Genomic DNA, 13,053 nt, shown 5'->3' on the forward strand with positions numbered 1-13,053 from the left:
GTGTGTTTCTCTGCTGCTTAAGCAAGAAAATCACAGTGAAACATATGCCCATAAAAACATGCTGACATGTCTATACATATTCATAAGTACAGAGATCAATATGCTTTCAGGGAGAGGTGTTGGGAGAGGCTTGGAAGCCTCCGGAGCTTGGATGCCTGTGCTTAGTCTACATTCTACTGTAACGGTCTCAAAATAACGACCGGAAAAACCTGAAAGAAGAGATCTGATGGCCTTCAAGTGATTTTGTTAACAAAATAAAATTATCTCATGAAGTTAATCAAGATGGCAAAACAGCTTGGTGGGGAGGCACAATATTTATAAGAATATGTGATTGAAAGTCATCTATCTCAGCTGAAATCCTGGCTCAAAAACTTCCTGTTTCAACTTGGGTTGAGGTACTCTCCCTCCCTCATCCAAAGTTTCCTCATCAGACCAAGCTATCACTCTTTGCAGAGGAGATGATGGTCTACTTAAAGAATCCTAGAGAATCAACCAAAAAGCTAGTGGAAATAATCAACAACTTTAGCAAAGTTACTGGATACAAAATAAACCCACATAAGTCATCAGCATTTCTAGATATTTCCAAGTTTCCACATCTGTAATGTTAGAGGCTTGAACTGTAGTGATTTTTTAATGTCACCACTTCTATTTCTCAATTTATTATTGAGAGAGTGTATTTTCATATCAGCAATCTAAGAAATTCTTCTCTGGCTCATATTTTTAAATGATAATTTGAAAATCCCATTCTCCTTCTAATAGTCAGAAATTTTGGCTGGGTCAAATTGCTTTATTGATGTTTTGTTCATCAATAACAGTAGTTTGCTGTTATTTTTAGTTGTTTCCTGATTTTGGAGTTTTCTTGGCAAATACTGGAGTGGTTTGTCATTTTCTTATCTAGCTCCATTTACAGATGAGGAAACTGAGACAAACATGATTAAATGACTTGCTCAGGTTCACACAGCTAATAAATGTCTGAGGTCAGATTTGAACTCAGGAAGATTAGTCTTCCTGATGTCAAGACTTGTGCTCTATCCACTGTGCCACTTAGATCCCCCTTGCTTTAATCCTATAAAAATGTCAGATTACAAATCGCAAGTATTTATTGTTTATAATACTCATAAGTTTGAAATGATGAAAAGAAAATTGTTTACCTTTTTACAACTTGGCATAGTCATAGATAATAAGGAAAGGAAAAGGAAATGAAAATTTATTAAATAACTAAGTGGAAAAGTGGTCAGTTAGATAGCAAAATGGATAGAAAACTAGGCTTGGATTCAGGAATGTTCATCTTCCTGAATTCAAATTCAGCCTCAGATGCATACTATCTGTGTGACCCTGGCAAGTCACTAAGTCACTCATACCTGTTTGCCTCAGTTCCCTCATCTGTGAGATGAGCTGAAGGAGAAAATGGCAAACCACTCCAGTATTTGCCAAAAAAAAAATGAGGTCCTGAAAAATAGGACATGAGTGAAAAGACTGAACATAATTAGTAGCTCTGTAGCACTGCTCAAACATTCTGTGTTTAAGATATATATAAGGTAAGTGGAGAATTGAGCCCCAACAAGTGCTTCGAATTCCTCTTCAGTTCAGTGCCTCAACTCAACATGAATATAGAGCACTGTGTTAGAGATGCAAAATTTAAATAAGACATGATCTTTATCCTCATGAACCTTATCATCTAAAGGAAGCATATGACACACAAAGACATTTAATACATGTGATTTTTTAGCATTTAATGTCCTTCAGAATCTGGCTTCATTAATTCTTTTCAGACTGAATCCAGAATTTCCTCCCCATTTACTTCAAGATCCAGCCAAAGTGGCCTATTTTCTCTTGATAAATAGCATGCCATTTCTCATCTCTATCCCGTTGTGTAGGCTTTACCTCATGCCTAAAAGCTCTCCCTTGTCGTTGCTGCCTCTTGGCACCCCTAACTCTATATGAACTGCCTGCTACAAAATGCCTATCCAGATTCTTCCAGTTCTATCCCCTTTATCCCAGGAAATGACATTATATGCATTTTGCATATATTTTATATCTACTCATATATGTATATATGCCTGTCCTCCCCCAGATAGGGATGAATCTATAATCTTCTTGAACATAGGGTCTCCTTTTGTCTTTGCATCCTCTAAGCACAGTACTTGACACATAGAAAGTGATTAATACGTACTTTTTAAATTGAATTAAATACATGCTAAGTAGATCAGGAAGCTCTAAGTAGTATGCTCTGTGAAATTCAAATGGGCCAAGGTGAGGAAAGAGAGGATCAGGAAAGAATTTAGAGAAGAGCTAATATTCCCACTAATTAGCCCATCTTTCATCAGTTCTTCAGTTTATATTGCTTTTTTCTTCCTTGGATGAGAACAAACATTCATAGCCCCAATATAAACTTAATGGTCACCTCTCATGGCCCTTCAATACTAATCGGATGGCTAATTCTCTTCACTGGTCTGAAAAACCTGAACCAGACAAGTTACCCTGCATTTCTTTATCAGAACTTCATACTTCGTACCCAAATGCATTGTGACTATAGATGCCACTGTTTTCACATATCCTTTTGGGATATATTTTGTAGGATGATAACTCTTTATTGAAAATGGAATTTTAGAATCAGGTATATCTTGAAAATTGAGTTCAGCCTTGTAAATTTATGGAATGCTTATAAACCTACTCACAAAATTTGTTCTTGGAAAATTATTACCTGAAATGGAATTAGTTCTAATTTGATTCTTCTTTTAAAAATCTCAGTACAATCATTTATAAAAGTGTGGCACAGTATTCTATTTCATATATGCAGGAGTAAAATCATTCTTGTTCATTTTGCAAATCCATTAGACGTTTGCCTGTTGTTTAATTTATAAATATGAAGAAGGAAAAAGAAACATTAGTACTGAAAAATAAAGGCTCCATCCACACTATTACCAGCTGAATCTAATGAGGATTGTTGATTAGGTCACTGTAAACCACCATGACCTTTAAAGAAAAGGGTTAGAAACTAGGACTAAATAGATCCTGCTTCTATCAAAGGTGCATATAGCAGCCATAAAGCAGGAGAGCCTTTTTTCAGTCAAATTAGTTAGACTGTATTCATCCAGATCATCCAGCCGTCATGGTGGCTCTGGCCATTAGCAGCCATCTTGTAACACTATTTTGAGGATTTTATGCCTTTATTAATGATATTCATTTCATATCATTTTAAAAACTCATCATGGGCATTCTGTCTTGTCCATCTGTTTCATAAATACATTTGTATTTGCAATTTTAACTGCCCCATAGGAAATAAATGTTGACTGTATCACTGCATCTTGCCATTAGGCAGAAATACTATTCACAGTCTCATGATTATTGTCAGAAAAGAATCGTGTGCTATAACTTCTATTATAATCACTTGTCATATTAGAAAGAATCAATACGAAGTAGTTGAAATAGTCCAAAGAGAAGTTGCTATAGCATCAGTCTAGTGTATCAAAAATAAAGCCTAACGAGAAAGCAAAGACATTTTAACCTTCAGAAGTTGTGACAATGCTGTGATTGCTTGGCATTTAAATGAACAGGCTTCAGTTTATTGGTCATTATGTATTCACAGTCTCTTCTCTTGTCATTGTCCAGAAAAGAAATCATAATGAAAATGAGACTTTTTTCATACTAAATCTTTTTCCATTCTAGTTCTTGCTGCTTAAATATTTCTACAGATGTAGCATCAGTGCTTTGTCTATTTTTAGGGACAAACAGCTAGACAAGATAATCAAATAACTGTATAAATGTCTATGGTTATTATTGATTATACAAAAGATAAAATGTTTATTGTCAATAAAGAAAGGTTAAATGGAATTATTTATATCAGTGAAAAGATGCAAGGCCATTCTTAAATCATAATAATTCAATGTTACATATAAAGCAAGATAACTAATATAATAACTTTCTATACCATTAACTATTTTCAATATAAATTTTCAGTATATAAATTAAATCACCGTAGTAGGATGTAATAGAATATCTGTTCTTTCATTGAAATATCTTGAAAACTCATGAAAACTAAAATATATGTGTTGGCATATGGTAGGCAGCCAGACAGGCAACAAGCATTTATTACATGTTTACTAAGTGGCCCTGTGCTTGGCACTAGGGATAAAAATACAAGCAAAAAAAGAAAGAAAGAAAGAAAGAAAGAAAGAAAGATAGGTCCTTCCCTTACTAGAGGAAGGCAACACACAAAAAGAAGATAAAAAGTTGGAGAAAGGGAAGGAAAAAAGGAAGAGTGGCAATGTCCAGAAAAATGGAAGCAGTGCTAGGAAGAGAATGAAAGATGGTCAGTCTGGGTCCATCCCTCAAATGGAGACCCCAAAAGAAAGTTTCCAGTGTGGAAAGGGGTGAAGGGATATTCAAGGCTAAAAAGGCACTGAATGGTGAGGAATTTCTAGAGTGGGAAGTCAGTTTAGGCATCATGGAGTAGAACAGGGAATCAAAAGCAAAGAATATATACACATGTGTGTGTTTACATGTACAAATATGTGCATAGATACATGTATGACTATGTACATACATCATTCATATATGTGCATACACATATACTTTGGAACTGGAATGAATGCTGGATTTTGAGCCTAAGGAAGTGGGTTCAACTCTTGGCTCTGTCATTTACTATTTCTGTGACTTTGGATAATCCTCTTAATTTCTTGATCTCACTTTCCTGAACTATAAAAATTCAAGGCAGGGGGGAGATGGTGTTTAATAAGTGTTTTTTGATTGATTTATTAATTGGTGCAGTTTGGTCTAGATGACTTACTTCAAAGGTCTTGATCATCTCTAAATCTATAATCCAATGCTCTGCTACTTCAAGGATCCATGATTTCATCAGTGTAATTACTTCTACCAGTGCAGATAATTTTCCATCTAAAACTGTGGAGAGAATCTTCCAGGAGTGATGAGGCTAAAAAAATAGTCATTGTTAATAACATCTTGAAGTCACCCTGATGAGAAGCCTTAAATAGGTTGGTCCTTGACTAACAGATGCACAGATTATAATGAAGCCTATGACCAACGTTCTCCAGATCGGTAGAATCTCCTGGTATTCACTTTGTTGGCATAGACATCAACTAGGGATGATCTATCAGTTAGTATGTTTCATTGATGACCTGCATTGGTAGAGTTTCCTAACTACATCTGTATGTGCATATATGTATACACAGAACTTCTTTTAAATGTGCTCATCATATTTCTAAGATACCACAAACTTAAATTATTTCATTAAAAAGTAAAATTATTAATAGGTACAACCTAGACCCTCACACTATTTTAAGCTTAAAAAAGACGTTTTTTTCCAAAGTTTGCTTTGAACCCAAGCCTGATTCATCAAACATGAAACATGGGATTTCTTTCTATGTATTCATGTCTCTGGTAAGACACTGGAAAGAAGAGCATTACAAGTCCTTAATCATAGCCTGCTTCATCCCAACTCTGAGGAGGCAAAAATGAACATGCTTTTCTTCTTTTGTGTGTGTCCAGTGCCACCTCCAAAGCCCTAGTTTTGTCTCTTCAGTAGACTTGCATAGTAGGCATTTAATGCATGTTTATTGATTGATCGATTGATCTGGATTTGAATCTCAAATTCAGTATTTACTAACTTTATAACCATAGACAAATAACATGATCCCCTGGAGCCTCAATTCTTCATCTGTAAAATTGGGAGGATGTTTATGCTACTTATCTTACAAGGTTGACTTCTGCTCTGCTGAGGACTAAGCTTCTACTATAATAGAATGCATTTGTCTTTATGTTTCCAACCCCCTCAAAAAATGGAAAAAAAAATTGTTCCTTCTCACTTACAAGTAGATCTCCTTTGTCAGTCCTTTCTAATGGTGAGACTTGAAGGTCTTCAATGAAAAATACTACAGCCTATTCGGTTATTCTTAAGGCAGGCTGGTATAGCAGGAAACACAGGGAAGATCTAGGTTTCAGTCTTGGGCTGTACTACGTAAGAGTACTGGGACCCTGGTCAAAGTCACTTTCCATCTAATTTCAGTTTCTCATCTTTAAAATCAGGATGATGATAATAGTTATACTGACTAAGTAATTGAGTTATGGTGAGACTACTACCTAAAAAGTACTCTGTAAACTTTAAAGAGAGGTGAAATAGAAAAGTAAAATTACAAAGATGTTTTGTCTCTCTTTTTTTGAGTTTTACAACAAATGAGCTTGAGTTGTGCCCTGGGTACAAGACTCATGATCTTTCTTTGCTTTCTCTTTTCTGCTTCAGACATTCTCCTAAAGTGGTAAAAGCAGCATCTCAGGTCCTAAACAGCATGTGGCAGTACAGAGATCTGAGGAGTCTCTACAAAAAGGTAAGGTCTGATTCTCTTGGTTAGTAAGATACATATTGGTACCAAGACCATTTAGGTATACAGTGGGACCCATTGACCAGAAGGCATGTAGTCACTTTAATCATCCAAAATATAGCCAAACATCTGGAAAAAAGGAAGCAAAATAAGTGTCACAAAGCTCATGCCCTGAAGTTCATGAGTTTTATTCATAAGAGCTTCCAGCCCCTCTATCAGTCAATAAACCCACGATGATGTATTAAGTGGCAAACACTGCAGCTCAAGGATGGAACTGGTCTTTTTTGACACACTTTTCTAAAAAGTTTGGTTATCTATCTGATTTCTCAGGATGTATATTTCTAGATTAGAGGTAGCAAATTATATTGGGGTTTGGTGGAGAGTGGCTGCAAATAGGCACACTGGCAACTGCAGGGTGTTGTTTTTTTTAATGCTCATCTAGAAATCAGTAAAACTTCAGGCATTGTTTCAGTTTTTGCCTTTTATTCCCAGTAGCTGGCAAAGAGTAAGCACTTAATGAATGCTTAGGATTGATTGATTTGTACTTGAAACCCAAATTCAGTCCTTGCTTACTTTGTAACCATAAGCAAGTTATATAATCTCCCCAAGCCTCAGTTTGTTCATCTGTAAAATTGGGACAATTCTTATACCTCTGACTTTACAAGATTGCTAAGGAAGAAACACTGTAAACTAAAACACTGTGATGGAGAGCAGGGAGGTGGCTCAGGAAATTGAGAGCAAAGTCTAGAGAGGAGAATTCCTGAGTTCAAGTCTGACCTCAAATACTTCCTAGCTGTTCCTAGCTGTGTGATCATAGGCAAGTCACTTAACCCCAGTTGACTAGCCCTTACCACTCCTTCTGCCTTGGAACCAGTGCTTAGTATCCATTTTCATATGGAAGGTATGAGTTTTAAAAGAAACTGTAAATGGGAGTTGTTATTATTTAGGAAAGATGGGAGGAAACCAAAATGATTTTCAAAAAAGATGAGAATTTAAGAGGATGTGCTGACTCTTTTGCATAAATTCAAGATAATACGCCTTAATAATCTTTCAGGGCATTACTATATTAGAGAAGAATTGGTGTTCATAATGATGACCCTAGACATCACAAAAAAGGTTAAATTGGGCTGTTTAAAAAGGCAGAAATGTGGAATGCACTTTAAAAGGTACTCATCTAAAAAAGCTAGAAAAAAAATTTGTAGCACTTCAAGATGAAAATGAAAGTTTTGTCATTTTGAAGCATTAATGTTGAAAACTAATTCCTTAAAATACTGGTTTAAAGAAGTCTCAATTTTCTAATAACTATTTTTAACGTATTAACAGTGTCCACTTTAAGATGTTTTGAAGAAGTTATCGAATAATGTTGGTGACAATTAGACAAATACTTAGCAATTCTGAATAAAGTCAAGCTCTAAATCCTAAAGCAGGGCACATTTTCCCTCTCAATATAGAGTATAAATGGAGGAATATCATGGAGAATCTGTCACTACCTCCCTACACATGTCCCACAAACCTTGCACTCTCTTTTGTCCTCCGTTTGAAGAATAGTAAAAAATCACTAAAACTGCCTAGACCTTGATGCAAAGTGGAGCCTAACTGGTCAGTGAAACAGGAGGCTAAAGGCATAAGAAATGATAACCTGTTTTACTGAAAGGAAAATCTCTCCTATTCTAGGCCAATGAAAATAAGAAAATTTAATAAGTTGCTTTAGCAAGTTATCCAATCTACTTTTAAATTTCCCCAAGGTCTCCTATTACTTCCCTTAAGACATTCTAATAGTTCTCAGAGTTTAACCTATATATTTTCTTTAACATTATCTTTTTACCCCTACAAGAAGAAATCAGTTTAAATTGAAACAAGAGAGATTTAAATTAAATGTTTAGGAGTGGATTCTAGAACATTAGATGCTGGAATAGATTACTGAGCTTGTAAAATTTGCTTCCCTGGATAGTTGATGGTTAGCCTGAGCCCCTCATTTATTAAAGTCCTTTGGAGGCAGCTATGCCTAAAGACAAGGAAGGTCTTCTCTTCCACATTCCTTAAGGCAGGACTGATGTCTATGCTTTACACTCAGCAAACATTTCCTGAGCATTTACTCTGTTGGATGCTATAGAAGAGACATACCCAACCTACAGCACATCAGCCTTATACAGCCCACAACTCTGATGACAGCAACCTCAACCAGATTACAATGTAATTTGGAAATATTCAGCAGTTTTTAAAAAATATATTAAAACATAGAAAACAATTTATTTCAAAACTAAGTCAACATGTGTCCCATAGGGATCCTTATGCAAGGTTTAGTGGCCTCCATTTATATTTGAGTTTGGTTCCATTGATGTGGAACATAGAAAGATGGATCCTGTCTTCAAGGAGTTTTTGGTCTTAGCTTTTATGCTTAAAGAATCAGTATGGTACAGTACAATCAGACATGAGCTGACTCTCAATTCAAAGGATGTGAGTTCAAATCCCATTCCTCCTGCTTCTTCTGAAGTTGGGCAGTTCATTTAATCTCTAGGACCTCCTTTTCTTCAACTGTAGAATGAGTGGGTTAGATTAGTTAGTTGTCAATAAGCATTTATTAGGGACCTACTATATGCCAGGCACTGTGCTAAGTGCTACAGCTACACTGACAAATAAAAAAGAAAGATAATCTCATCTCTAAAGAGCTTACAGTCTAATTGGGGAAGAGAGCACGTCAAAGATGGCTGAAGAACAAAGGGGAGAGCAGAGAAGGTATCCAGCAAAGGGGACATGATGGACAAGTCCCCTCTTTAAATGGAGGCACAGAAGTCCATGACTCTGCTCTTTAGTCAGAGGGTCTAATCAAAGGGGCAAGAGTACAAATGAAATGTGGAATACCGAGGCAAAGCTGATTTCACCTTGCAGGATAATGAGATTTCCCAGTGATGAATTTCCTAGGACAGAAAACCATGAAAGAGAAATTCAAAATTGGGGTAGCTGGTGGAAAATGGGAAGGACCAGATGGCATTTGAGGTCTTTCTCATCTCTCCTTCAAATTCAGGGGTCTTTAAGTCTATTTTCTCTCAGATAATGAGCTTATATTCAACCTGAACTCTTAAAATTACATGTCATCTCTCAACTTCCAGATAATGAATGAAATCTTTAATTATCTTTATGTAGTACTATATATATAAATGTAGTAACATTTAACTAAAGTCTTCAAAAATACCTTTTGATGATGATGATGAAGATGGAAGACCAAGAATATAAAAATAAGCCTCAAGTTCTCTTAGCACCTTTGAGACATCTTTACCCCAATAATTATTTTTTATTTTTTCCATATCATATGTTGATAAAATTTTTAATATTCATTTTCTGACATTTTGCAAACTGTGTTCTCTTCCTCTCTCCCCTCCCTAAGAAGGCAGGTAATATGATATAGGTGTACATATATTATCATATAATACATATTCTCCTGTTTATCATGTTATAAAACAAGACAGACATTGCTTACAGCAGAGAAAAATTCATAGAGGAAATAAAGGGAAGAATGGCATGTTTCCATCTGCATTCAGACACCATCAGTTCCTTCTTGGGTGGTAGATAGCCTTTTACTTCATGAGTCTCTTGGAGTTGTTCTGGATGCTTGCCTTGTTTATAATAGTTGAGTCATTCACAGTTGATCATCATATATTATTGCTGTTACTGTGTACAGTGTTCTCCTGGTTCTCCTCATTTCTCTTTTAATCACATCATACGTCTTCCAAGGATTTTTTAAATCATCCTATTTGTCATTTCTTATCACAAAATAGTGCTCCATTATAAACATCTAACACAACTTGTTCATCCATTCCTCAATTGATGGATATTCCTTCAGGTTCCAAGTCTTTACTACCACAAAAAGAGCTGCTATAAATATTTTAGAACATATCGTTTCTTTTCCTTTTCCCTTGATTACTAATTGGATAGATTATGAGAAAGGTTAAAGAATGGAGAAGCGCTTATTAAGTGCCTATTGTGTGCTAAACACTGAACAAAGTTTTTAAAAATAAATATTTTATTTGATGCTCAAAAACCCCTATTTTTATCCCCTTTTACAGAAGAGGAAACTGAGGCAGACAGAAGTTAAGTGACTTGTCTACAGGGTCACATGACCAATAAGTATTTGAGGCCCTATTGCAACTCTGAGCTTTCTGACTTCAAGACCAACATTCTAGCCATTGTAACATCTAGATTCAGGATGGGAACTTTATAAGTTATCACTTTGTAGAGTTTTATATCTTTCCTTAAAAATGTAATTTCTTTCATCTCTTCCCTTACATCATCATTCTTTTAGCTTGCTGAGCTTTGCTTCCCAATGTCTATATGGTTTTATGTTTCTAGTAATGAGGATGTAGCAAACAAGAACAATATCATCTTTACTAAAGTAGGAAGTATTCCCTGGTGAGTGTGAGCTGACTGTTGCTTAATGTAGTTTCTACTTGTGAATCGCTCAAAGGTAAACCAGATTAGTTTGTTTTCAGAGGATAAATAAATACTTAGGTCTTATGTTTTTTAAAACCAGACATATAAGATAATTCAGAAGAGAGGTAAAAACAAGATGAAAATGTCAATAGCGAGCAAGTCAGGGTAAAATTGGATCACCACAAATGCAATGAAAGGACAATAGAGAGAGATAAACAATTTATACCTTATTTGCTATCTGGTGTCACTCAAGAAGTTCTGTACAATTTTCCCCCTGAATTCCAAAGTTAATATACACAGAAAAAATGACATACAAAGAGATATGTGTGTTAAAGTGCCATATGTGAATTATAGCCTCAGTAATACTTTCTTAAATTTTTCAAAGCCTATTTTTTCAGTGGTGAAACATATATAATAAATATAACAGATGAGTTAAAAAGGAATGAAATCTCAAAAAAGGTACTTTTCCATTTCATTACCACAAATGTAACCTGAAGGTTATACTCTTCCTTTGAAATGAGCATATCTGGAATTCATTTTGGGAAGAACCTAAAGTTTTGCTTTGTTTTGTTCTTAGATTTCATTAGGGAAACTAAGTAACCCAGTGGATAGAGCATCAGACCTGGAGTAGGGAGGACCTGGGTTCAATCTCAGGTTTGTCCTCAGATACTTCTTAGCTGTGTGACCCTGGGAGAGTCACTTAACTCCAGTTGCCTAGCCCTTGCCACTCTTCTGTCTTAGAACTGATACCTGAAAAGAAGGCAAGGATTTAAAAATAAAAGAAAGAAATCCATAGCCCTTCAATTGCTCAATGAAATAGAAAATTGGCAACAGTAAATGACATTAAACTTAGTAAACTTCTATTAAAGCTTATTTGAAATCAGAAAATGTCTTTCTTTGGCAATTACATTTAAGTGTATTTTAAGCAAAATTTAGGATATGACAGATAACTATTTCCCATCACTATGCTGTATATTGGAGCCTCACTATTAAAGACTATTGTTATGGAATCCATTAGTAAAGAGAAATTTTCAGAATTAAGCCTTTTTTAGTAGTTCTATAATTAAGCCTGTTTTAGGAGCTTAAGAAAGCTTCAGATTACACTGAATTCACCTAAAAATGAAGTGTTCTAGTGAGATGCCCATGTAACAACACTTCCTATCTCCACACCCCATATGTTGATTGATGGGTACAGTTTCTATTTATTATTTCCATCGGATTAAAATATTTATTGAGCATATGCAGTGAGTAAGGTACTGTGCACAGTGTGTTTGTAAATAATGCATGGAGAGATTGTTTCAAAGCTGAAGCCTTGCGGGTATTTCTGAGTACAAATGGAGATCATGAGAGGGTTAACATCTAAGAGAAAATACCATTTTAACAGAAAAATAAAGCAGGAATTCTTAGTAGAACTTAATAATTTGGTCATTCAAAGGAGAATAGAATAGTATAATAAACTTTTGTAATAATATGATGAGTAGAAAGTGACACAATTGATGTCAGATCTGAGTACAGCCTCAGCCAAGTCATCTGACTTAAGACTCAAGTTCTCTTCTAGAAAATGAAGGAATCAGGCTATATGATCCCAAGTTCTCTTTCAGCTCAAAAGCCTACAATTTCTTAGAAATCTAGGTCATGTGCCTCTGTTTTTAATAGTAGGAAAAGCTACTTGTGGGCAGCTTTCATGGACTTGGAGTTAGGAAGACCACATTTCCAATCCTACTTCATACACTTACCTTCTCGGTGACCCTGAACAAATCACTCAACCTCTCTCAATTCTAAAGTTTCTTGATCTGCAAAATGGGAATACAATAGCTCCCACCACATAAGGCTATTGTGAGAATCATTTGAAAGAGTATATATAAAGCTCTTTGAAAAATTTCAAGTGATATAGATATATAGATATAAATGCCATTATTCTCTCTCTCTACTCTGAGTACTAAGGAAATGCCTCAAGACATCAAAGCACTTTGAGGAGACCATGTCATATTTTTTGGCATCTTTATGTCTCTAGAATCAAGGCACAGTGCCTTGCTCAGAAAAGGTACCTAATGAATGAATATTGAATTAAAGTGAAAATTAGCGCTATGACCATTTTAATTTGATCAATTGGATTGGGATAGCCAAAATTTCTGGACAAAATATTACACATTTTTTAGAAATTTATATCCACTAAGTTATTCAGTGAAATAGAAAATTACAACTAACCCTTCATATTTAATTCAATGAAATAGAAAATTACTATGAACCCTTAATATGTTTACTCAAGTAAATTTATGTTAAGGTT

General features: G+C 35.2%; 1 protein-coding gene across 13 annotated transcripts in view; it reads left to right on the top strand.

Moving 5' to 3' along the window:
• The window catches only part of CTNND2 (catenin delta 2), a 1,175,163-nt gene that overhangs the window by 1,101,908 nt on the left and 60,202 nt on the right, over positions 1 to 13,053 (top strand). For all 13 annotated transcript variants that reach the window (XM_001364153.4, XM_016431422.2, XM_016431423.2 and 10 more), the window contains one exon: positions 6,260 to 6,344. In XM_001364153.4, coding sequence (XP_001364190.2) covers positions 6,260 to 6,344 — 85 coding nt within the window. The remainder of the gene's footprint in view (positions 1 to 6,259; positions 6,345 to 13,053) is intronic.

Source organism: Monodelphis domestica, chromosome 3 (genome assembly GCF_027887165.1).
Source record: "Monodelphis domestica isolate mMonDom1 chromosome 3, mMonDom1.pri, whole genome shotgun sequence".
NCBI lineage: Eukaryota > Metazoa > Chordata > Mammalia > Didelphimorphia > Didelphidae > Monodelphis > Monodelphis domestica.